The following is a 26,959-nucleotide window of genomic DNA, read 5'->3' on the forward strand; positions in this document are numbered from 1 at the left end:
AGCCTTACTGATAACTTGGCACTCTAACTTTGTACCCTCTGTTCTACCCCTCTGCTTCATACCAAGAGATAAACACTTTGAAATTTTGTGTTCATTCTTTTTTTTTTTTTTTTTTAATATTTTATCTATTTATTTGACAGAAAGAGATCACAAGTAGGCAGAGAGGCAGGCAGAGAGAGAGGAGGAAGCAGGCTTCCCACAGAGCAGAGAGCCCGTTGCGGGGCTTGATCCCAGGACCCTGGGATCATGACCCGAGCCGAAGGCAGAGGCTTTAACCCACTGAGCCACGCAGGCGCCCCTTGGGTTCATTCTTTTGCTAAACTTCATTTTTTTTGCCACGGTTTGTATACTCTTTGGGAAACAGTAGGTTTTCAAGAAAATACTGAAAACTTTGGGATTTAATTTTTTTTTTTTTTTTTAATTGAGAATGTAGCTTCCATTTATTTGAACAGTTCTCTACCTCTAGAGATGTCAGGGAAATGTTTAATGTAGTGTCCTTTATGCCTACCATATTCTCGTAAAAGAAGTTTGGAAAAATGAGATCAACTTTAGACAACTAACGATGTTTCTGAACCTGTTTTGTTTTCTGTAAAGTAAGAGAGTTGTAGATTGTTTTTAAAAGATCCTTCAGATTGTGGGACGCCTGGGTGGCTCAGTTGGTTAAGCAGCTGCCTTCGGCTCGGGTTGTGATCCCAGCGTCCTGGGATCGAGTCCCATATCGGGCTACTTGCTCCGCGGGGAGCCTGCTTCTCCTTCTGACTCTGCCTGCCACTCACTCTGTCTGCCTGTGCTCACTCTCGCTCTCTCTCTGACAAATAAATAAATAAAATCTTAAAAAAAAAAAAAAAATAAAAGATCCTTCAGATTGTAAATTTTTGCTGTTTTTTTTAAATTTTGATTTTTATTTACTCTTTTATAGTTTAAGAAAGCTGAAAATTGACTTTGCCCCAGAGTTTTTCTTTTCTTCCTCTTGAATACCCATTTACAGGCTATCAAAAGAATCATTTGTTAAAGAACCTGCTGTTATAATTAATGTATGGAGACATTTGCAACTTCATTTCCCCCCTTTGAGATATATTTGATAAATCAAAGTAATCCATATAACTTATGTGTTTTTTGCATGAAATAAAACAGTCATAAGTAAATATCCATGAATACCTTTCCAAGCGTATTATTTATTGTTGTGTAATAAATTATTCTAACACTTAGCAGATTAAGGCAATAGACATTTATTATCTCCCAGAGTTTCTGAGGTCAGGAATCTGGAGTGGCTTAACTGGGAAGTTGTGGGTCTCTGGCAAGGTTTTGATAAAGATGTTTGATGGGACTCCAGTAATAGGAAAGCATGGCTGGTCTGGAGGATCTGCTTCCAAGCATGAGTGGCCCCCGTTCTTTACTAGCTGTTCTCTTGAGGCCTCAGTTTCTCAGCTGTGGGCTTCTCTATAGGACTGCTCTTGCTATATGGCAGCTGGCTTCCCCAAGAGCTAATACTTTTTTTTTTTTTTAAGATTTTTAATTTATTTATCTGACGGAGAGGGGCACAGTGAGAGAGGGAACACAAGCAGGGGGAGTGGGAGAGGGAAAGGGAGAAGCAGGCTTCCTGCTGAGTAGAGAGCCTGATGCAGGGCTCCATCCCAGGACCCTGAGATCATGACCTGAGCTGAAGGCAGATGCTTAATGACTGAGCCACCCAGGCACCCCTCAGAGATAATAATTTGAAAAAGAGAGTAACAGCTGCCAAGACAGAAGTTGCAGTATCTTTCACAACTTAATTTTAGAAGTGATATACTATCACCTCTCTCCTCTCCTCCTGGTCATACAGACCAGCTCCGGTACGCTGTGGAGGGGAACTACAAAAAAGGGGTGAATAAGAGGAAATGGGGATCATTGTGGTCATTTGAAGACTAGCTCTCACCCCCAAACTAGAGCATTACAGATAACTTGCATGTGTCTTTTATCTCTTCATCCTTACCCCATTAACTCCCCCAAGAGGTAACACTGAGGGAAAATGTGTGATTTGGGGCACCTGGGTCGCTCAGTGGGTTAAAGCCTCTGCCTTTGGCTCAGGTCATGATCCCAGGGTCCTAGGATGGAGCCCCAGGTTGGGCTCTCCGCTCAGTAGGGAGCCTGCTTCCTCCTCTCTCTCTTCCTGCCTCTCTGCGTACTTATGATCTCTGCCTGTCAAATAAATAAATAAAATCTTAAAAAAGGAAAAAGGAAAATGTGTGGTTTTCTTTCCTTTATCCTTTATTGAAAGAGTAATAAATACATGGCTAAGTACTTTATCTTTTGGCTTACTTTTGATTTCTCATGATATTGTAACATAATCTATTTTTCTTTTGTGGATTCCTCTTTTTTCCCATGCAATGTGAAATTTTTGATACTAATTTATGATACGTACAGTTGTAGGTCATTCATTTTTACTGCTCTTTAATAGTTCATGGTGTGAATTTATCTAGTTCTTATTAATGGACATCTTAATTGTTTATAATTTATTTGCTTTTTTTGAACAGTGTTGCCGTTCTTGTACGTATGTCCAGCATCACATGAGCAAGAATTTTTCTGGGGTGTGTACCTAAAAGGAAAATTGCTGAGTTGCAGAATATGCAAATGCTGAACTTAAGCTAATGCTAAGTTATTTTCACATAGGTTCAACCAGTTTAACATCCACGAGAGATTATAGAAATCTCACTGATCTCTGCTTGGGTTAGTGTCTCTAAGATTATGCTCAGGCTTGATTCTCTAGGGAAGTTATAGAACTCAGACAAAGCTGTTAAGCTCACAGTTACGGTTTTTACAGCGAAAGGATACAGATTAAAATCTGCAAAGGGGAAAGACACATGCGGTATCTTTCAGGAGAAATCAGCTCCAAGCTTCTACATGTCCCAAATGTACCTTATTCTCCCAGCAGTGATGTTTGAAGAAAGGTGTAAATGTTGCCAACCAGGGAAGTTCACCTGAGTGTTGGTGTTCAGGCTTTTTATTGGAGGTCAGTCATGTCAGCATGAAGCTCCTGTGTGACTTACCTTGGCCACTTAGACTCCAGCCCCATGGAGCAGAAATAGGCTTCCTCATAAGTCACATTTTTGGCATAAACTGATCAAACTAGTTCAACATGGCCCAAAGATTCAGGCATACTCTCATTAGTCAGAAACCTCAGAGCTGATCTCCTAGGAACTGGCCAAGGCCAGTCCTGAAGACCGACCTTTCTTGGGAGTCTGCCGAGTATGAGCAACTCAGGCCTGTTGAGTTAACCCTTTTCCTGCACCTTAGTCTTGTCCAGATCTTGGCATTGTCAATATATGCCAATCTACTGAGTATAAAATGGTATCTCTTTGTGTTACTAATTTCCATTTCCCTGATTCCTTGTGCTTTATTAATATGCCTGCTCACTGGCCAGACATATTCTTGTGTGAAGTGCTAGGACAAGTTTTTTGGGCCATTTTACTCTTGAATTGTCTTTTCTTATTAATATGTAGGAATTCTTATTCTGCTATTTTGTAGGTATGTATTTTGCAAATATATTTTCCCACGTATGTGGAACATACTTTTAATTTTCAAATAAATTGGGATTTAAGATTTTTGTTACTGGTTTCAAACGTAATATCTTTGTAGCCTGAAAATACGGTCTTTGTAATAGTGGTTTTTGAAATTTCTTGCACTATCCTTAATAGGCTAATATATGATCAATTTTTGTGAATGTTCATTGTGTTCTTGAGAAGAAAGAATATCTTCTAGTTTGTAGTAGCAGAGCTCTTTATAGCATAGCAAGCCTGGTAATTGTATTTTTGAAATATTCTTTATATTTATTGGATATTTTTAAGCTCAACTTTTCTATTGATAAAGAAATATTGGTTTTTGTGCTTTGGAAATAATATATAAACACATAGTAGTTTCTTGCTGTATGTCTGGCAATTTTTGACTTGTAATTTTTGAGGCTGTTTTATCAATTGTTTCTGTGTTGAGAATTATTAAATCTTTCTTGTTAACTGACTTGTTGTTTATTGTCTTATGCCCTCTACTATCCCTAATTTTTTTTTAAAGATTTTGTTTATTTATTTATTTGACAGAGAGAGATCACAAGTAGGCAGAGAGGCAGGCAGAGAGAGAGGAAGAAGCAGGCTCCCCGCCGAGCAGAGAGCCCGATGTGGGGCTCCATCCCAGGACTCTGGGATCATGACCCGGGCCGAAGGCAGAGGCTCCAACCCACTGAGCCACCCAGGCACCCCCCTAATTTTTTTTTTAAGTCTATTCTGTCTAATGTTAAAGTAGTTATTTTTTATGGGTAGGTATTTTCCTGGTATTTCTTTTCTTTTTAATTTTTACTTTCAGTCTTTCTATATCTCTGTTGTAGACATTTCTTTTGTGAATTGCCTACCTGAGCATATAAAAAAATCAAATCTGGCTGTGTCTTTTTTAACTGATGAATGTAGTTTATTTACATTTATTGTACCATTGATAAACTTGAATTTTTTCCACCATTTTGTGTTGTGTTATAATATTTTTTCCACGCATCTGTTATTTCTTGTATTTTTTTGATAACTAGAGATTGTTTTAAAACTTCATTTATTTGCTCTTCTCTCTGAAAATGTATACTCTATTTCTCTACTTTAAAAAATTTATTACTAAAGTATAGTTGAATATAGTGTTCTAATAGTTTCAAGTATACAACATAGTGATTCAATAGTTCTATATATTATGCAGTGCTCATCATGATAAAAGTATATTTTCCATCTGTCACTGTAGAATATTAATTATAATATTATTGACTATACTCCCATGGTCTACTTTTCTTCTCTGTGACTTATTTATTTTTATAACTGTACCTCTTTATCCTCTTTTCCTATTTTGCCCATCTTCCCGCACTCCTCCCCTCTGGCAATGACCAGTTTTTTTCTGTTGTTTTTGAGTCTGTTTCTGATTTTGGTTGGTTGGTTGGTGCATTTTTGATTCTACATGTGAGTAAAATCATATGGTATTTATCTTTCTCTGTCTGACTTATTTCACTTAGTATAATACATTCTAGGTCTTTTCATGTTGTCATAAATGGCAGGATCTCTTTCTTTTTTGTGGCTGAGTAATATTCCATTGTAGATATGTACCACAAATTCTTTAACGATTCATTTCTTGATGAACACTTAGATGGCTTCCATATCTGGGCTGAGGTAAATAACACTTAAACATAGGGGTGCAGTCGAATTAGTGTTTTTGTTTTCTTTGGGTAAATACTCAGTAGTGGAATTACTGGATCATGTAGCATTTCTATTTTAGTTTTTTGAGGAACCTCCATACTGTCTTCCACAGTAGTGCAGCAGTTTACATTCCTGTCAGCAGTGCACAAGGGTTCCTTTTTCTCCACATCCTCACCATCACTTGTTATTTCTTGTCTTTTTGATACTAGCCATTTCTGACTGACCTGAGGTGATACATCATTGTGTTTTGATTTGTAGTTCCCTGATGATTAGTGATGTTGAACATCTTTTCATGTGTCTATTGGCCATCCGTATGTTTTCCTTGGAAAAATGTCTTTTCAGGACCTCTGCCCACTTTTATTTTTTTAATATTTTTAAATTTTTTTTGGCCCACTTTTAATTTGATTATTTGTTTTTTGGTTTTCTTGGGGTTTTTTGTTGCTGAGTTATATAAGTTCTTTATATATTTTGGACATTAGCCTTTACTGCATTTGGACATTAAAAACAATAGGTTCTTTATATATTTTGGACATTAACCTTTACTGCATTTGGACATTAAAAACAGTAGGTTCTTTATATATTTTGGACATTAATACCTCATCTGTACATATCTTCTCTCATTCAGTGGATTGCCTTTTTGTTTTGTTCATGGTTTCCTTTGTTGTACAAAAACATTTTATGTTGGTGTAGTTCTAATAGTTTATTTTTGTATTTGTTTTCCTTGCCTGAGGAGACATATCCATAAAAATATTGCTAAGGCTGATGTCCAACAGATTACTGGATGTATATTTCTTTCCTTTTTATGGTTACTTTAGATGAGGTTTTAACTCCTGTTCTGAGCAGTATAAGGATTCACTTTAAACCTAGTCATCTACCTTATGACTTATGTGTTATTAGTTTCTATGATTATAGTTTTCTTTTTTAAACTCTTTATAAATTAGATATTATCATGGTTATTATTTTTAAAATATTTTATTCATTTATTAGAGAGAGAGAGAGAGAGAGCATGTGCCCAAGTCAGGGAGAGGGACAGAGGAAGAGAGAGAACAGACTCCCTGCTAAGCAGGGAGCCCTATATGGGGCTTGATCCCAGGATCCTAAGATCATGACCTGAGCTAAAGGCAGATTCTTAACTGACTGAGCTACCCAGGTGCCCCATCACAGTTATTATTTTATATGGAAAACATCTGTTTGGATTTACATACATTTACCATTTTTTATATCTTTTACCATCTCTTTGGGTCATTTTCCATCTCCTTAGAATATGTCCTTTAGAATTTCCTTCAGTCCCATTTTTTGGTATATTCTCTCAGTTTTGTTTATCTTAAATATATGTATTTCATTTTCATTCTTAAAAGAAAATTTTGGGGGGATTACAATTCTAGTTTGATAGTTACTTTCTCTCAACCTTTTTGATGAATCTATTTTTTCCCATTTCCAATAGTTGTTGAATTGTCATTTTTTTAAATAGATGATTTATTCTTCTCTCTGGTGCTTTTAAGATTGTGTCTTCCTATTTTGTGTTGTATTCTTTCATTGATGTATCTAGGCTTTTTATCTGTCTAGCATGTTCTTGATCTGTGGATTTGTGGCTTATATTTTTGTTTAGTTTTATAAGTTCCAGAAAAATGTTAGCCTTCATCTTTTGAAGTGTTATTCCTCTGCTGTCTTCTTTCTTTCTCTATGTCAATTAGATGTATGTTAGACCTAATTGGGTCATTTTTCTTTTTTTTAACTTCTCTTTAATTTTTTGTGACTTTAATATTTCTATGTTCTCATCTCTTACATTGAATTCTGAATATTTCATAAAATATGTCTTTCATTTCACTAATTCACTCCTCATCTGTCTGATTTACTATTTAACATATTTAAAAAGTTTTTTCCTTTCAGTAATCCTTCCATTCCCCATTTCCAGATCTATTCTACCTATTTACTCCTGATAGTTTCTTCAGGGTTGCTTACTGTTGTGATTGTATTCTTTACTTTTTGAATTAGTAATTAGCTTTCATATATATTTTAAATTCCAACATCTCTATCTCACTGTAGTTTAAATCTGTGTGTTTCTTTTGATTTTCACTTATGGTGGTTTTCCTTCATGTATTCTTGGTGATTTTTAATCATGAGCTCTTTGTCTCATCTTAATCTTTGTTTATACTGCATTATGAAGTGGTGTTTTCTTCAGAGAGGATTTGTCTTTGGTACTGCTGGAAAATAGGAGACACAGCCAACCTTGGACTACTTCATTCTTTTTTGAGCGTTGACGTTCGGTGTAGGCCCAGGATACCATCTTGATGCTGGCCTGTCTCTAAGTATATATTAGCACTGTCATTGGTATCTGCATTCAGAGTAATCCTGTATTCACTGCAGTGCAGAGCTAAGGAATATTTTCCTTATTTGTTTTTAGTCGAGAGTTATTTTCTCTACCTCAGCAATGCTTCAAAAATCTAATTTGTGGAAGCAGAAGGGTTCTTCAGAGTATCTGGCATCCTGTCATCTAGTATTTTGGAAAAAAAACACTCGACTGAGTAATGAATCTTAAGGGTTAATTCTGTTTTCATATAACTTTGTATGTATTAGCTCTGGTAGTTCTCAGGAATTTCACTTAACCCTTAACACTTGTTTTTTGGTTATAAAATTGAGTTTAGTAAGATGTGAGCTAACTAGTAAATTTGGGATATGTTTGGAGAACTGGAAAGCAAAATATTTACTTAACATTTTTAGTGAAAATTTATGAAATAAGATGCAAGGCGGAAATATTTTTGTTATGTGGCTTTTGTTCTTTTTTCTCATCAAAGGTAATGTATGCTCAGTTGGTTTTCATAGATTCGGTTTTTTTGTTGTTATTACATTCAGTATAAACCATGTGCATCTCTAATCCTCTGATTTCCGATTTTGTCAGTTGATACATAAGTGAAATGGGAGGAATGCTGTGTATTGAGGTGAATGGTATATCGGTTAAGAATTTGCTTTTTCATGTAATTTGAGATATTTGGTGTCTACCTTTGTATAATAGGGAACAGAGAAAAGTGTGCCAATGGATTTTTTTCATACTTGAGAGCTATTTTAGAGGCTATATAGTGAAAAGTTTTTGGAGCTGCTCTTTAATTTATAGAGACTGTAAATGTCATCTTTGTTACATTTTAACCTAAATTTCTGTGTTTTCATTTCACAATTAAAATGTGCATTTATTTGATTTTTTAAAGATTATGATGTATATTAACAAATCATATCTCACTTGAGCCTTGGAACAGCTTGGTGGACTAGGCAGGGAAAGTGCTTTAATTAGCATCTTCCTGGTGAAAATGCAAGGTGTGACACTAAGTGCTGTTACAGACATTGGAGCAAATTATTCAGAAGATCTGGTAAGATAATTCACGAAGGTTGTTACAGTAAACAAAATATTTTTAATGCAGACATGACAGCCTTCTGTTGGTAGAAGATGCCCTGTAGGATCTTCATAGCTAGAGCAGAGAAGTCTGTGCCTGGCTTCAAAGACTCTGGTAGGGCCTAATGCAACTGGGGACTATACGGAAGCCAGTGCTCATTTACCATTCTGAAGATCCCAGGGCCCTGAAGAAATAAGCAACATCTGCCCTGCCTGGGTTTTATAAATGGAACAAGAAAGCCTTGACAACAACACATCTGTTCGCAGTATGGTTTATTGAAAATTTTAATATTCAAGAAATTTAATATTGAATATTTTAATATTCATGAACTTAAATATTGAATATTTGAAGCCCACTCTTGAGACCCAGTACTCAAAAGAAATGATCCCTTTCAGAGTATTACTGCTCTTTAACAATGCACCTGCTCCCCCACAAGCTCTGGTGGAGATAGAGGAGAGGAGGGTTGTTTTCAGGCCTGCTAACGTCATCCATTCTGCAGCCCATGGATCAAGGAGTCATTTTAGCTTTCAAGTCTTATTAATGAAGAAATACATTTTGTAGGCTAAAGCTGCCATATATGGTGATTCCTCTAATGCATCTGGGAAAAATAAATTCAAAACTTTCTGGAGAGGATTCATCATCTAGATGCCATTAAGAATGTTCGTGATTTGTGGGAGGAGGTCAAAATATCAGCATTCAAAAGAGTTTGGAGGAAGTTGATTCCCATGAACACAGATGATTTGGAAGGATGGAAACAGTGCAGATGTGGTGGAAAGAGTGAGAGATCTAACATTAGAAGTGGACCCTGAGGATGGGACTGAATTGCTACCATCTTGTGATCAAACTTGGATGGTTGAGATGTTGCTTCTTAGGGATGAGTGGAGAAAGTGGTTTCTTGAGATGGAATCTGCTCTTGGGGAAGATTGTGTGAAGACTGTTGAAATGACTACAAAGGATTTAGAACATACATAGCCCAAGTTGATAAGGCAGCGGCAGGATTGGAGAGCTTGGCTCCAATTTTGAAAGAAGTCCTGGTGTGGATAAAATGCTGTCAAATAGCACTGCATGTTACAGAGAAATTGTTTGTAAAAAGAAGAGTCAAATGGGGTGCCTGGGTGGCTCAGTCATTAGGCTTCTACCTTCAGCTCAGGTCATGATCCCAGGGGTCCTGGGATCCAGCCCTGCATCGGGCTCCCTGCTCAGTGGGAAGCCTGCTTCTCCCTCACCCACTCTCCCTGCTTGTCTTCCCTCTCTCACTCTCTCTCTGTCAAGTAAATAAATCTTAAAAAAAAAAGAAAAAAAGAAGAATCAAGCAATGGGGCATACTGCATTGTCTTATTTTTAGAAATTGTTGGGGCGCCTGGGTGGCTTGGCTGTTAAGTGTCTGCCTCCAGCTTGGTCACGATCCGGGGATCTTGGGATCGAGTCCTGCATTGGGCTCCCTGCTCCTTTGGAGGCTTGCTTCTCTCTCTCCCACTCCCCCTGCTTGTGTTCCCTCTCTCACAGTTTCTCTCTCTGTTAAATAAATAAGTAAAATCTTAAAAAAAAAAAAAAAAAAAAAAGGAAGGAAAGAAATTGCCACAGCCACCCCAGCCTTCAGCAACCACCACCCTCATCAGTCAGCAGCCATCTACATGGAGGCAAGACTATCCTCTACCTAAAACATTGTAACTCACTGAAAGCTCACATGCTGGTTTGCATTTTTTAGCAATAAAGTATTTTAAAATTAAGATGTGTGCATTGTTGTTTTAGGCATAATGTTATAGTACCCTTTAATTGTAGGATAGTATAAACATAACTATTGTATGCAGTGGGGAACCAAAAAATTCACTTGCCTAGCTTTTTTGGGGATATTTGCTAATTGTGGTGGTCTTGAACCAAACCCACAATATCTCCAAGGTATGCCAGTTCCTTTCTACTCTGTCAAGTTGCTCACAGAAGAATATGCATTGGGAAAATACTTCTTCCACTTTGTTACTCATCAGTAATCAGTTGCATTTCATATCATTATCTTACTGCCATTATCGTTGTCGATGTTGTTTTGTAGTTTCCTAGCCACTGGCTAAATTGCTGAGAGGGTGAAATTGTTTTGGAAATGAATGGTAGGTACTTCAGCTCCTCATGTTAGATAGAGTTTTGCTCACTAGTTACTGCCTAGGTGACTCTAACTTGTATTCAAGGTGTGTCTATTACCTTCTAAGTTAGAAGCTTGAGGCAGCTTCTGGAATGTCTCCATTGGGATGCAACAGTTCTTCCAGAAGCTTTGAATGTTAGGCTGACTGATTATGTAGATCTAGTTTTGTTCTTACTTATTTAACAAGTCTCTGAGTTACCTGTAATGTATGAGGAAGGAATTTTCAGAAAGCACAATCATTGATTATGCATGGAGACATTCTTTATAATCTTTTTTTGGTCCTTCAGATCTCATGGAAGCTCTGAAGCCGGATTACGTGGCCCCGCTGGTCCTTTGGCTTTGCCATGAGAGCTGTGAGGAAAACGGTAGCTTGTTTGAGGTATTCTGCACCTTCCTGTTTTCTCTCAGAGCAATACTTGTGTAATTATATGTGAAAAATGATCTAAACATTAGTGTTTTCCAGTTGCTCAGATTAGTAAACATCTGTATGGGTTGATATCACTTGTGTATTTTTTATTACCATGGTTGACTAAGGAACAAATGTTGATGAATTTCCTTTTCAGAAGAAGTAACAGTAACTTCATACATTGTTTTTCCATATTTCTTCATTTCTAATCTTATCAAATGAAAACATGGCTGGTTTGATGTCTTTGTTCAAATGGAGAAAGTTTTATTTGGTTTGGGAACTTGGATGTGGAAGTAGAAGGATAAAGGGTTGGGTTTAGTGTCAGCGAGGCTGGGTTTTGAATTCTTTGATAATTGCTGGCTCACTGGAATATTGTGCAGATTAATGTCCCTGAGTGTCAGTTTTCTTGTTTTTTTGTGGTGACAACTAGAAATCATACTTTTAATTTTTAAAAAGATTTATTTATTATTTGAGAGAGAGAGAATGCAAGTGGGAGGAGCGGGAGAGAGAATCTAAAGCCGACTCCACCGTGAGCGTGGAGCCTAGCACAGGGTTTGATCCCATGATCCAGAGATCATGACCTGAGCTGAAACCGAGTCAGATACTTGGCTAACTGAGCCACCAGGGCCCCCAAAATCATATTTTTAAAATCTTGGCATTGGATTTAGTACATAACAGTCAGACTTCAGGGGCGCCTGGTTGACTCAGTTGGGAAGTGTCTGCCTTTGGCTCAGGTCATGATCTCAAGGTTCTGGGATCGAACCCCACATCAGACTCTCTGCTCAGTAGGGAGCCTGCTTCCCCCTCTCCCTCTGCTGCTCCCCCTTGCTTCTGCTCTTTCGCTCTGTCAATAAATAAATAAAATCTTTACAACAAACCAAATAAAACAGAAAAACCAGTCACACTTCAATTTTAACTATTCTATCGCTATAGAAGAAATTTAGGCTGGGTGTGATACATGAGTAAACATAACTTTTTTTTTTTATTTTAACTTTAAAAATAAACATTACCATTTTTCCTTGCTGTAGAGCTTTAAATGTTCATTGTAAAATCGAAAAGCACACATCTGCTAAGATCTAGTTTTTAATTCCACAAAGTCCTTTTAGATCTCTTTATGCCAATTAATCCATCTTTGATTCCTCATTTGGGTGTGATCTCTCTTTTTTTTTCCTGGGACTGTTATATTTTAGATCCTTGCCCCCAACCCTTATTTGATTCTTTGTGGGAATAATGAACCTGTTCTATGAAGAATACTAGGAAATCTGACAATATATCTTGGTAGCAAAATAACTTGGCTTAGTTTGAAGTGAATACTATATTAATCACATACATTTGAATAAAAAGCTATTTAAAAAACAGTCTGCACATGTCTAAGTAGAAGAGTGTGCCCCCACTTCCTTAATCACAGCCGTTGAATGTAATTGTGGAAAATTAGAGGCAGAAAGAACTTTATATAAGACCTTTGCAAATTTACCAGTATTAATCCATCTGGGGCCCAGAACTTGGCCTACCTGTCTTTTACATCATTAAGGAATTTCATAAACTTTTTATGCTTTTTACATTTACATTTGTTATTAATTTTGTGGACAAAAATCATACATGCCTTTGTAGAAAAAATAAACTGGAAAGTTTAGAGAAGAAAATAAAGATCGTCAGTATTACCCCTATTCAGATATAACTACTGTTAGTATTTTTCTGTATCCTTCTAGGCTTTTTGTGCCTCTTAAATGAACAATCTTTTTTTTCCTTATATCTGCGTCTTAAACACACAGCCAAACCTACTGAGACAACAAGGTCATTTTGTAGGTGAAGTTTTGTATGTTGTTCTTTTACTATGTTGTGAACATTTTTAGTGAGGAACATTTGGTGTGCATGATTGCTAAAATACAGTAAGAAACATCTGTGATATTCCAACTGAAACCTTGAAAATAAATTTGGCCACTTTGTTTGCAACATTCTGAGAGGTATCTAGAGTGTAGGATGGAGATCGTTTGGTTCAGTTGGAGCTCCTGCTTCCAGTGCCTGGGAGGAGCTTACAGCTTGAGGCTTCATTCCCCAAATGTGGTAAAATAGGGTCTCTCTCTTGTCTGTTACCAAAACCACTGTTGATTTGTCTGCTCTGACAGCATCAGGGCTAATGGGTCTACTGTAAAAGTTGTGGGCATATTCATATAGAGGAAAAGGGTGAAAAAGGCCTTACTTGGCTTAAAGCCCAAGGATGTGTTGTGTCTCTGCATACATTTTCTGTTGGCCTGTTCATGTGGAATTCTCATGGTAAATTCTGGCACAGTGTAGTTGTGCTTGAAGATTGACGACAAGATTTTTTTTTTTTTTTTTTTTTTATGAGAGATTCTCTTCTGGGGATTCTCTAGGAAAAAAACTGATGTTTCTGTGCAGCAATTAACATATTTGGTCATTTGCCTTTTCTCTACAAAAGATACTATAGAAATGACTGTATGTAGTTCATTCAGTCAAGTCCTACTTTTATTTTTCTTTTCTTTTTATTCCCTAGAACTTTCTAGAGGGATGTGTTCTTTTCCACCTGTGGTGTGCTGGACAGGTTTAATATTTTATTTTACCTTGATGGTTATCTCATGAAGAGCTGTCTCATTATTTTACATAAGGGAAATCTGGATTTAGGGAATTCACATAAATTGGTGAAGGTCACACAACTAGTAAGTAGAAGAATTAGTACGAAACCTTGGTTTCTGACCTCAGTCATGCTTTTCCGCCATACACAATTCTACTACCTTGTGTTACTTTCTGTTTTTACCCTGAGAAGATGAACAACACACAGTCCTGGAGGCTGGTGGGCTCTTGTAGAGCTGTTTTCTTTTCATCCATTGTAATCTAGCCCTCTGATACTCTTAAAGAGGTAGATGCCTGTTTTTCTAATTTAACAAATTCTCTGCATGATTCACTTTAGATGGTGTAACTGTTTTTTCTTCTTTTTGGTAGGTTGGAGGAGGATGGATTGGAAAATGTAAGTCTCTTTCAGTGTTTGGTTTGCCATATGTTGTTTCTGTATTTTTTTTTTTTTTTAAGATTTTATGTATTTATTTGTCAGAGAGAGAGCGCACAAGCAGGCAGAGTGGCAGATGGGGGCAGAGAGAGAAGCAGGCTCCCTGCTGAATAGGACTTGATCCCAGAACCCTGGGATCATGACCTGAGCCGAAGGCAGCCGCTTAACCAACTGAGCCACCCAGGTGTCCCTGTTTCTGTATTTTTAACCCCGAACATCCAGTTGGAGCTGCATAAAGATCTTGCCAAATGCCTCACTCTTGGAGCTCGTGCATACATAGTCACACGCAAATGTGGTTTTACCAACAGGTATTCTAAAGTGTGGAAGCTGTTCTGCACGCCTTTGGCATTTTTAAGAAACTGTTGAGCTGTTGTTTTTCCTGTTGGCAGCCCTTATTCAGATCTTGTCTGTTCCTTCAGACAGCATCGTCTCTTTTTATATTGGTGTTTGTCTTTCCGTGTGTCTGGAGTCCCACAGGATTGTTCTCGCTGTTTCTGCAGAGAAGTGAGTGGGAGAGAGGGTGGTTTGGGAAAGCTGAGAAGAGCCCTGTGCTAGGTGGCACACAACGGGAAGGTTCTCCAGTTCTCTCATTGGAGTCTTTTCTTCCTTGGGGCCATGAGGCAGCAGGAGGTGACAGTGAGGAATCACATGGACAACTTATGGAGACAGAAATTGCAAATGATACCAGGAAATTTTTCTACTTCACTCCAGTAGGAAATTCATTTGGCTTCAACCCTCTATTTCTCCAGCTCTCCAATCTTGTGTGCTCCAAATTGGATAATTGCTTCATGACATCTAAAAAAAAATGTGAAAATTCCAGTATCTTAAATCAAGTTTTCAGTTGGTTGCTGGAATTAGAATTAATTGAGTTATTTAAAAGGTGATCATTATTGGAGGGTATTGTTATAACATAGAGTATCTATATTCTCATCATTAATGGCCATTCTCTTCAGTTATTAAAGTAATGTATACTACGTGAGTATTACTCAGTATAAGTGTCTCAGGATATCATTTAAGAAAAAAAAAATCAGTTGTTGAAATAAAAGCTCTTTCTGGGACTTTATTAGTGGGAAAGCTTTAGAAGCAGGCTTTTCAGTTACTCCCTGAAACAGATCTTTAGTTTAATAATCATCAAAGTCTGACCATTATGTTTAAATAAGGTTACTAGTGGGTGTTTTATTCCTTGGGCTTTTTGAGAAGAAAATGGTGTTAAAAATTCTCCTCATAGAACTTATGCAGCAATAATGATTTTTGTGCATCTGCCCTATTCTAGTTGACTTCCTGTGATGAGGGAGCAAGAGCCAAGGGGAGCAAGGGAGAATTATCTGGGGCTGTGTGATGTGTTAATTTGGTTATCCGGGTCTTTGACCTGTTACCACCACCTGTCCTCACTTTGCTATTTAAACAAAGCTCTATTCTGTTATCTGGAAGTATATTACCCGAGTGATCTGGGGTCATGAAGTCAGTTTCTTGGTGTGATTATATATAATTTTAATTTTTCTGAGTCAGCCTTAATTCTACCTTTAGTAGTGTCTGGCAGAGTCAGAGGAGAGGTTTTTTCCTTCAGCTTTAAATATATATATTTTTAATTCACATTATCCTAATGGGTTTGTTATTTCAAGAAAAATATATTTAAAGGGCTTGTAGTAAAACTCTTCAGATATTAGAACCTATTTTTCCCCCTGAATTTCCTTTTTCTTGAAGTTGAAAAAAATTCAAAAGGCTCAGATGAATTTTACTTTCTGTGTCCCTCTTAAACTCTGTGCTCGGTGTCTTGTTTTGTTTCTGTGACCAGTACGCTGGGAGCGGGCTCTTGGAGCCATTGTGAGACAGAAGAATCAGCCAATGACTCCCGAGGCTGTGAAGGCCAACTGGAAGCAGGTCTGTGACTTCGATAATGCCACCAAACCGCAAAGAATTCAAGGTAGGGGCCCACGTCCCTTCACTCCTGGCTGGGGAACCAGAGGCAATAGAGCGTTCTCTGCTCTTAGGGAATTGTCTTCTGTTTTAACTAGAGCACATTTTCTACTCTGGTAGCTGTTAGACCTCCTCACATTTAAGATATATGTATGCCAACCCTCTTTTCTGTTTTCCTGGCTTCTTACAATCCTGTGTTTTTGGCGGGCATCTGGGTGGGGGATGGGACGAGGTGTTCATCCGTCCATGCTCCATGTGTCTGCTCCCTGTCTGACAACTCATTTCAGAGTCTTCTGGTACCGAACCATATCCTCCTTACCTTACCGGGTTTTTCTCTATTGCCCTAAAAGTTCATTTAGGCCAGTTTTGTTTAGGCTTAGCTCATTTCTGTCTTGTGAGTAGATTTTGCTTTTTTTAGCACTTTGCCTTTGCTGCTGTTTCTCTGCCCTTCTCAAAGGCCCCTTCCTCCCCTTATCACCTCTCTAATTGTAGTGCTTCTTTAGAAATCTAAGCTCAAGCCGGATGTTCACCACACCACCCCCAGATATTTCAGGCTACATTGATCTCTCTCAGCTCAACTCTGACTACTTAGCATCTCATCAGAGCTGCTTTTGTTTCATAGTATGTGGTTTCTTAACTGCACAGTGTGTTCCTTGGGAGGCAGAGACTGTGTCTTGTAAGCACTGCTTTTGTATTTGGTGCTGAACTCAGAGAGGATTCAGTAAATGCTTGTTACCATGAATTACATCTGTGGTCTCCACAGGAATAGACAGCCAGTACAGGTCACATTTTTTTCTAGTATAACTCACATATATGCATATAGTGTATGATGTTCAAAGGACTTTTCTGGAAAAGATAATGATTCAGTTACTTTACAGAGAAATCTTTTTCTTTTTTCTTTTAGTTGTTTTGTATTCAGTGTTTGTTAGGAGAATATATCTTAAAAACGTACTATTCTAGGTTTTTTTACCCCTCCCCTTCCTGACACTTTCCTGCCTGCAGGTATGCTCTCTGAAATTTTCGTTGTGCTCTTTCTCAATCAGATGATAGCATGATTGTTATGTTGTTGATGGTAGCATTTGCTGTATTCCATAGTTTGATGTTGGAGATAAATTTAGTCTGTGAATGATAGTTACCCATTGATGAAAATGAATGAAAGAAGAAAGAAGCACATTAAAAACTTTCCTCTGATGTCCAAGTTCCATTGTATTGCCTTAAAAATATTATAAGGAAAAAGCTAACTAAATGAATCACATAGTTATAAATGAAAAAATACCTGTAAGTATTTGAAGTACAGTTAGAAGAAAAATCTCACATTTTCTGTAGAACTGTTCTTATCTTCCAGACGACACAACTAGTCCCCAGACAGCCTCAGTGACTGGCCAAGCTTGCTCGGTGTCTGAGCCAAGTTAACTCAGGCTGCCTGTGTCTGATGTGGTGCCCTAAGCCTGTGGCGAGGTGACTTTCAGTTACAGGCCTCCCTCTGGTAGCAGTCTGAGTGGGGTGGTGAGAGGAGGATTCAGTGGCCCAAAGCCTCCCCACTAGTATCCCTGATCACGTTGCATTCTGTGGTTTGCTTAGAGTTTTGGTCTAAGTTTGGAAGGAGGCCCAGAGCGCTAATGTTCGTTAGAAAGATCCCAGAGTCTTTGGAATCTTCTGGCCTATAGGGATGCCTCGTGAAACTCCTTTCTTAACTTTTTTTGACCCCAGAATCGCAGCTTCTGAACCCTGTCTGGAATCTGTGGTCATGGTGATGTTTTTCCTTGGAAGATTTTTTAGTACCGTCTTCAAAGCTATTGCTTGAGATGGGGTTGGGGGGAACTCAAGGGTAATCTTGGCATTATTCCATCCTGGAGGAGGGGGCTGTGGTGGGGAGAGAACAGAAACTAGCTTTTCCTTCACCAAAGACTACATGTCTTTGGACAAGGGTCCGAGTCTGCGGAGTTGTAAAATCCATCAAAGACATTGCAAAGCTTAGAACCTCCTTAGAATCATAATCCAGGAAGAGGATGCTGGACGGTGCCTTGTTCTCCACTGAAAACCCCAGTTACCCTTGGTCTGTTTCAAAGTCTTTGACAGTGCTTTTCTATAAAAGCCTGACCTTTCGTATTCAGTTCTGAGGTAGAGGAGTGATTATTGAGCATGTGGTAGCTTTTCTTAGTCACGTCTTTAACAAGAGCATCTTTGTTGCTATTTTTTTAGAATCAATTGGCGGTATAATTGAAGTTCTAAATAAAATAGATTCAGAGGGAGGAGTGTCGACAAATCCTACGAGTCAGGCAGCATCAACAGCTACATCAGCTTTTGTAAGTTGGGGGGAAAAGCCTATGCTTTTTCTGAAGATTCTCTCTTTTCTTTGTTTCTCTCTTTTCTGTGATATGAAAATTATTATTTCCCAAGCTGCTAATTTATTGTTAAATAGGAAAGATAAGTGACAATGAAACGTCTCATAAAATATGTACTGAATAGTTACAGAATTTGAATAGATGTAAGGCTAAGATGTAGCCTTTGTAACTTTTACTTCTTTTTAAAAATTTTTTTATTTATATTTTTTGCTTCTACTTCTTTAGTATAATTAGACAAGTATCTTCCCCCTCTGCCCTTTATTGGTACCATTGTTAATAAGCCTACTTTAGTTACCATTTTTCTAACTTTTTAGAAAAAGATGTCTGTTTCAGTGTCTCTTTGAGGCCTTTTTTTTCTTTCCTCTTCTTTAGGGAAAGCATCTATAGATTGTATATTGGAACTATTTCAACATGGCTGCACATAGCCTCCCATTATGTCAGAAATTCTAATAGAAGTGTGGTTCTAGCTTGTGTGAAGTTTGCTGATTTACTATCTCGCATATTTAGCCTTTAAACAAAAAAATTGTATTGCGTAAATAAAAATAAATCATTTGATGAATTTGATTTTAAAAGTTTGTGACTCAGGGCAGACATAGTGATAAAGTTAACCATTTCATTTTAACCCTGAGAATATGATCGGGTTATAAATATGATTTTACTTTAGAATAGGTTTTGGTAAACTTTTTCAGGAAAGGCCCAGATAATAAGCATTTTGGGCTTTATGGACCACATACTATTTCTGTCACATATTCTTCCTGTTTTTCCTTTTTTAACCACTCCTGAAAAATGTAAAAAGCATTCTTAGCTCCCAGCCCTTATTTGATGACTCCCGTTTCAGAATGAACATGATTGACAGTTGGATGTCACTCTTTTTTAACCTAATATATATTTCACACGTTAGCTAGACATATCATAACTAAGTAAAAAAATACAATGTCAATGAGATAAGGGACATTCCTAGCAAGGAACTGAAGGTAAAATTGCAATTTTACTAAAACCATTAAGAGGCAGTCTCATGTACAACAGTACAACACAGCATTATGCAGTGTTCGGCTCATCTCTTTACAGTGAATTTTATACAGTATCTCTTATAGGGCAGTTCACTATCCCTGTTTATGACACATTCATAATAATTATTAGTTTTTTTGTATTTTTGAGTGGCTAACTGTTGCTGAATCAGTAGGGCTTCTCACTATCAGATATAGGAAATTTGAAAATGAGACATACTGTTGCTAAGAAGCAAACAATGCAGAAGTACTTATCTGTAAATGAAGTCCTTTTCTACACATTTTCTGATTGTTTTTTTATTAAAATAAAGTCTAATGAAACAGTTAAGAAACCCCATGGATTTCACCAGCAGGGCATTCTATTCACATCTCTTTGAAAGCAAGATAGGTGTGGCATGCAAACAAATAGTAGTTTTGAAAAAAATTAAAATGTTAAGCATTGGACAGAAATATCAATGAGAAAATAATTTTCTCTACCTCTCTCATAGGCTGGAGCCATTAGCCATAAACTTCCTTCCTTTTCCTCTGCTTATACGGAACTGGAAACTATTATGTATGCCCTTGGCGTGGGGGCATCGATCAAGGAACCGAAAGATATGAAATTTATATATGAAGGAAGCACCGATTTCTCCTGTTTGCCTACCTTTGGAGTTATTATAGCTCAGAAACCTATAGTAGGTGGAGAATTATCAGAGATTCCTGGGCTTTCAGTCAACTTGGAAAAGGTATCCATAATAAGAAATCTTTATTTTGCTTTTTTTGGTTTCTTTAAATATGATTGATCTCTCTCACATTGTGTGTGTGTGTGTGTCTGTGTGCACGGGCGTGTGTGTACACACGTATGTGTATTAATAAAACTGGGGCACTTGATACAGGAATAAAGACTTTGCATATCTTTGGATTTTTCTTTAAGCATAAGAGAAGAGAGTTAGTTGAAGGGGCAAGCAAAAAGAATAAAAGAGCATTAAGGTCCCCCCGGCTATGGCATAATGTTCTTAATTCTCTCTCTGCCGTTTACTTGCTGTTTGACCAAGGGTAAAGAACTTCGCTAAGATTCAGTTTCCATGTCTATAAAATGGGGGTGATAATTCTTACCTGATGATACTGGTGAAGGAGCAACCCAGGTCATGATCTGGGAAGAGGATTTGAGGCAGAGAGAACAAATGTGGAAGGCCCTGAGGCAGGTGCATTCTTGGCTTATTCTGGGAACAGGAAGGGGGCCAGTATAGCTGTGGGAGGAGCCAGAGGACAGTGGTAGGAGAAGAGGGCCTTGTAGTCATTAGGATTTCAGCTTATCACTGTTTGTAGTGTTTTGAATGGAGGAGTGATAGGATCTGCCTGTGTTCACGCACAGGCTCATTTCTGCTACTCTGTAGATGATACGGGAGCCCAGCAGAAGCAGAGAAGCCTGTTAGGGGTCTCTTCTATAATTTATACAAAAGGCTGGATGTGAGGGAGAGGAAAAAGGAGTCAAGGATGAAGGTTTTTGTAACTTGGATGATATATGTGCATATATGTCTCTATACATTATTTATAATTACATGTAATATATTAAGTATGTGTAGTAATTACATATAACATATTATATATCATAAGATAGATATATACAATTACTTTAAGGTGGGGATGATCAGGAGTTGGTTTTGGACACACCTGAGTTTCTTTGACTCATCCAAGTGGAGGTCTACAATGGGCAGTTGAATATATGAGTCTTGAATGTGGGGAAGAGGTGCTGCTGGGGTTCTTAGACTTTGATTGATGTGTAAAGACACAAGACTAGATGAAATAGTGTAAGGTAGGAATGTAAGTAGAGAAGAGCCTGAGCTCAGGAACCCTCAAGTGTTGAGAGGGTGAAGACATGTGGAAAAATTAGCCGGAGAGACTGAAAAGGAATGACTGGTGAGGGATGAGCTCTGATTATGAGCTCAGGTGGATGTGGTATTTGAGAAGCAAAGCGAATAGATTGTTTCAGGAAGGAAGGAGTTGAACAACTGTGAGAAAGTTTTTGAGGTGGGGTAGATTTCATTTCTTGGAGTAAGGTTTCAGTACTGAGCCCAGGGATAACTTGAATCATACATAGAGCTATGAGCCCATTCCTCTGACTTTGATAATTAGAGGACCCATTTACTAGAAGGTCGATTAGCCCATTGCTGCTCTGAATCTGTAAAAACGGATTTTAAAAAAAAGATTTTATTTATTTGACAGATCACAAGTAGGCAGAGAGGCAGGCAGAGAGGGAGGGGGAAGCAGGCTCCCTGCTGAGCAGAGAGCCCGATGTGGGGCTCAATCCGAGAATCCTGAGATCATGACCTGAGCTGAAGGCAGAGGCTTAACCCACTAAGCCACCCAGGCACCCCCTGAAAACTGATTTTTATTTGAGCATCTGATGAAGTTGGGAGGGAGGCAAGAGGTATATATACAAGTAGTTTGTTGTTTTAGTCCCTGTCCCATGGTCTTGGCTGCATCCAGTTTTGTTTGGATAATTGAAGTACAGACAATTAAAGCAAATGTTTCAAATTTCTGCAAAATACTCCTTCTGAGTTGGAAGGAGTTGGAACAGTCATAAATGGTGTTCAGAATCTCTGGCAAGGAAGAGTAGCCATCTTGAATCAAAACCCCTGTCTTCCCAGCTTCAAGCCTCCAGACTTTGTGATACAGTGGACTGTCCCACATTTGTCCCATTTGTTCCCTTCTGGGCTTGGAGAAAGATACGAAATTAAAGCCATCCCGTGCCAGTGGGTGTGGTCACTTGAACATGTTGATCGGGTTTTGTTTTTCCTGTCCTATTACTTTCCTACCCGTATTGATGTATTCTTGTTTCCATCCATTGAGGTTATGTGACTATCAAGTTACACTTATCTACTAATAGATAATTTATAAGATGTATCTTATAGATAAACATATATCTATGGCTCTCTCTATAGAAATAGATAATTTATAAGCTATTACACCAAGGAAATGTTGATATTGATAGTTTTTTACTTTGAACGTGGTTGTAAGGTTTACTTTTGTGTTTTACTGAGTTGTTTGTATGTGGTATGTGTGATTTGAAATTACTTTACTCGCATGGCCAGTTTGTTTATTTTTATTCAACGACAGTTATTAAATACCCAGTGTATTCCAGACACAGTGATAAGCTTAGTGTTTGTATTGGCAAATAATCCATAATTATCAGTCAACAAAGAGTCATGAATGCCAAAAAAGAACGCAAAGATACCTTTTCTGCTTCAGAAGCTCTGACAGTCTTTAGATTGGGAGACTGATTAATTTTGCATCATATGCTTAAGAAGTAGAAGCGAAACCGAGACAGGTAATTTGGGGGAAGTAATGACGCGAGTGTGTGGATGGTGAGATATCACTTGTGATTAGCAGTATTCACAGCAGAACCTGTGAGACAGGAAAGTCGGCTAATAAACTTGTGTTTATTCTGCCATAGGTTCTCCATGGGGAGCAATACTTGGAGTTATATAAACCACTTCCCAGAGCAGGTGAGTTCATGATACACTGATTTCTTAATCATACCCTCGTTTTATTTCCTGACTAACCTTCCAAACCATTGTGTGAAGCGGGCACAGAATGACTTAAATAAATCATATGGCAAGGTGCTGATGTGCCTGTCAGCCGTTAGAGTAGATTGATGCGAAGGAGTAGCTGTTTTGGTGACCTTAAACTTTGTCCTGTTATGGTCTTTATTAATAAATTACTTCAGAGTACTGACAGTTTATCTCCACGGATGTATATGTTATTAGCAATGGAAAAAAGTCTTTTCTAAAAGTATGTGTATTCTAAACCTAGTAATTGTGTGTAATCTACTGTGATTCCTATGAATATAGTTTTTGATTCCTTTCTCAGGTGTTTATATTGGTAGTGATTTTCATTAAGCAAACCACATTAAAAGATACAGCTGAATTTCTTGCAATTAACTTTTTCCTATTTTCTTTTACAGTAAATAAAATCACATCTGCCTTAGTAATGAATTTTCTTTTTCTCAGTAGTATCTGACTAGTTCAGTTAAGCTGCTTTTCTCATTCTTCCACTATAATTTGACAGATTTGGTTTATTTCACTGCTCTAATGTCAGCCTGTTGTCTAAATACTGACCATATAAGATGGCAAAATTAAAAAAATGTTTATCATTTCACATTATATAATGTAGAGGTCAGCACATAGCTGGACTCCTTTAATGTTTCCCCAGATCTTTTTATTTTACTAAAAATGTTGTGAGATTCTTACTGCTTCAAGCCGAAAAGCTTTATTGCAGTGTATTACAGCCCACGTTTTCTGTGAGGCAGTGTCCAGTGTATGACAGCTGCCTTCATCAGGTATCCACTGGTCACCTACCATGTGCAAGGCACAGTTTTCAGTTTTAGATGAATTCTCTAACCAGGCGACATCCTGAAACAGTCTGTTACTACATTGTATTCTTTTACTGTTATTTTATTTCATTTTGTTATTTTTTATTTTTTTTAGGAGGGGAGAAGGGCAGAGGGAGAGAGAGAATCTCAGGCAGGTTCCATGCTCAGCATGGAGCCTGACATGGGACTCAATCTCACGACCCTGAGATCATGGCTTGAGCCAAAATCAAGAGTCGGACACTTAACCGACTGAGCCATCCAGGCGCCCCTTCCTGTTATTTAAAATAAACTACGGATTCTGGATCCCAGCCAGGAAGGTTTTGTGTGCATGCGTGTGTCACATGCGTGCAGTGTGGTGGTGGCCCTGATGGCAGGGGCAGAGGCCAGAAGGGTCCCTCTGTGGTGCAGCCAGCCTAATGTGGGTTCTCTTGAGAACTTGGGTGATGAGGAAAGCAGAAATGTGTGAGATAGATTTCTGCCTTTAGGGATTTCTGCCTAAGGGATTTTAAGAGAGAGATGAAGGTATATACTAGAAAATGATTACAACGGGGGTGCCTGGCTCTGTTCATTGAGCGTCCAGCTTTTGGTTTCGTCTCAGGTGTGATCTCAGGGTTCTGGGATTGAGCCCTGCATCAGGCTTCCAGCTCAACGGGGAGTCTCCTTGAGCTTCTCTTTCCCTCTCCCTCTGCTCTTTGCCTTCTCATTTGCGTGCTCTCTCTCAAAAGTAAATAAATCTCTGAAGAAATGATTATGACTGAATAGAGATACAAATAGGAAGGTGTGAAAAACATTTCTCTCAATTTCTCCTACCTTTCTAGTCTCAAGGGATGTTTCTCATGAATTATTTTTCTTTAGTAGCTTCTGTACATTTTCTTTAGGCAAGTGTTAAAGTTTACCTTAGTAAATTAGTAAATATGGATATTCAAAATCCGAGACATGAATATTTTAGAATCTCTTTAAACTGTAGGAAACCATGGTATGACTGCTGTTCACGGTCTTCCCTTCAAACCTGGCGGGTGATGAGACATAGGGCCACAAGCGTCAGGACACTGATGTCAGTGTCTCTGTGTCTCTCAGTGGCTCATTTGTTAGCCATGATGGTACTGTCAGAGGTTGAGTGACCCCCTCCTAGGGGTGAAAAAAAAAAAACATTACATTGAGTATGAGAAACCTAATAGAATTTAATTTTCTACGTAGTTTAGGATGTGCTGGTCTGTAAATTTTCTGGGTATTGAAAGTTTGATCTTTATTATGTTGCTACTTGTTGTAAACGTAGTGACTTAGGTATTCTGTTTCCTTTTTAATATTGAATTACTCAGCATTAAATTGAAAATTATTTCAACTTCATAGTTTTGCTGAACTTACAGTGTAAATTATGTTATGTTCTCTCCTAGCTGAATGTAATAAGTTGATGATCTTCAAGAGTCTATTTATTTATTTTGCTTTTCATTTTAGGGAACTTAAAATGTGAAGGAGTCATTGCTGATGTCCTAGATAAAGGATCCGGGCTAGTAGTTCTTGTGGATGGTAACTCACTTCTGGTTCTTTCCATAATATTGTTACATTGATAGGTTTCATATGTAATGTAGTACCTCACACTAGAAAGTGATGGGTAGGTTTGTGTTCATTTTCCAGTTTGTGAGAAAGCAAGATACGCGTTCTAAAAATGTATAAGGTCTTAGAAAAGAAGCGAAGGTGGGGAGAAAGAGTGGGTTGGGGTAGGGGTGGGAAGATGGGAGTTTCCAACAAAGCACAGAGCTGAGAGGTATGGGTTAATGTAGAGCATGGTGGGAATTCAGCTCTTTGGTGTATGAACTTGGCCAGAAGGAACACACTGATAGCCATCAGTGATAATTAGCCTGTACTGTAAATATTCTTGTCTTTGTTAGCTCTTTGGAACTTGGAACGCATTTGACCCCTGAGTCATTTTCATAAATGGTAGTTAGGTTCCTAACGTTGCACATTCAGGCCATTGAACTCAACTGGGACTTACACACTGGAGCCACATTTTCTTTGCAGTGGGGAGAAAAAAGGTTACAGTAGTTTAAATAAATGTTGAAATGCTAGTAATTAAACATCAGCTAAAGATATACATCACTTAAAATCAAATTATTCTAAAGTTTAAGAAGGTAAGAAATAGATCTTTATTGTGAAAAAATATAAAAATATTTTTTATATAAAATATAAATGAATTATAGTGGAAATTTAGTATTGTCTGATAGTTAGCATATAGGCTTCATCATTTTTGTTCTAACTGGATATTAAGTTTTACTGTGTATGCTGTTGAGGACCTTATCTTGTTTTTACTGAATCATATGCCGGGAACGTTTCTGATGCTCTTAAATATTTTGCTACATTGTTTGTGTTAGCTCGTAGAGTTTCATCATATGTCTGTTCTCTCTCTTACTCTTTCTCATTGTCCTCTTCCTCCTCCTTTTTCTGTTGGAGGTTTTTATGTTTTCTTGTCATTCCTGAAGCTGGCTGTCATTTGGCTTTAATTCTCCTCGTTTTCTTTGACTCTTCTCCCCGTGCTACCCAATATGTAACATACCACAAAACAGAAGTTCTGCTGTTGACCTTAGCTTCATGTTGACTTTTTTCTCTTGACCTACTCCATTGATTTAACTACAGCTTGGTAATGGATAATAATGTATTAGAAGTTGTAGACAAAGTATATATGAAATGAGATATCCAGTTTCCTATGTAATGAAGAGAAAAATCTTATTTTAAATACAAATTGCCATGACTTCCCTTGTTTTTTGTTATAATTAGATTTTTTCTTAGTCTGCCATTCAAAGTCATATTTCTAGTTTCCTAGAGCTGGAGACACAAGACTGTATTCAAATTCTCACTGGGAAATTGTCAGTGGAAAGAGGGACAGTTGTCCTACATTCATTCATTACTTATTCACTGACTTGCTCAGTCATGTCATATATTCATTAATTTACTAGTTAATTTCATATTTACTAGGTGCCTTTTCAGTCCCAGGTACTATTCTGATATCTGGGAATAGAATGGTGAGGAAAATGCCCATGATTCTGTCCTCCTGAAGCTTAGACCTTCATTCTCACAATTTCTTTTATATTCCAGATTCTTTTTGAGTCCTTTGGCAGAATGTGCAAATGTTTGAGAGTGTGGATACCTGCATTTCATAGTGGGAATTTTGGAAGTGTTCTAGGTGGAGAGTGTTGATAAA

At 37.8% G+C, this 26,959-nt stretch overlaps 1 protein-coding gene across 2 annotated transcripts in view; it reads left to right on the forward strand.

The window, feature by feature from the left end:
• Positions 1-26,959, forward strand: part of HSD17B4 (hydroxysteroid 17-beta dehydrogenase 4) — a 98,111-nt gene that overhangs the window by 32,542 nt on the left and 38,610 nt on the right. For both annotated transcript variants that reach the window (XM_082724147.1, XM_082724148.1), the window contains exons 9-15: positions 11,000-11,091; positions 14,077-14,101; positions 15,936-16,064; positions 18,260-18,363; positions 19,898-20,134; positions 22,846-22,897; positions 25,219-25,290. In XM_082724147.1, coding sequence (XP_082580273.1) covers positions 11,000-11,091; positions 14,077-14,101; positions 15,936-16,064; positions 18,260-18,363; positions 19,898-20,134; positions 22,846-22,897; positions 25,219-25,290 — 711 coding nt within the window. The remainder of the gene's footprint in view (positions 1-10,999; positions 11,092-14,076; positions 14,102-15,935; positions 16,065-18,259; positions 18,364-19,897; positions 20,135-22,845; positions 22,898-25,218; positions 25,291-26,959) is intronic.

Source organism: Mustela nivalis, assembly GCF_964662115.1.
Source record: "Mustela nivalis genome assembly, chromosome: 3".
Classification (NCBI taxonomy): Eukaryota; Metazoa; Chordata; class Mammalia; order Carnivora; family Mustelidae; genus Mustela; species Mustela nivalis.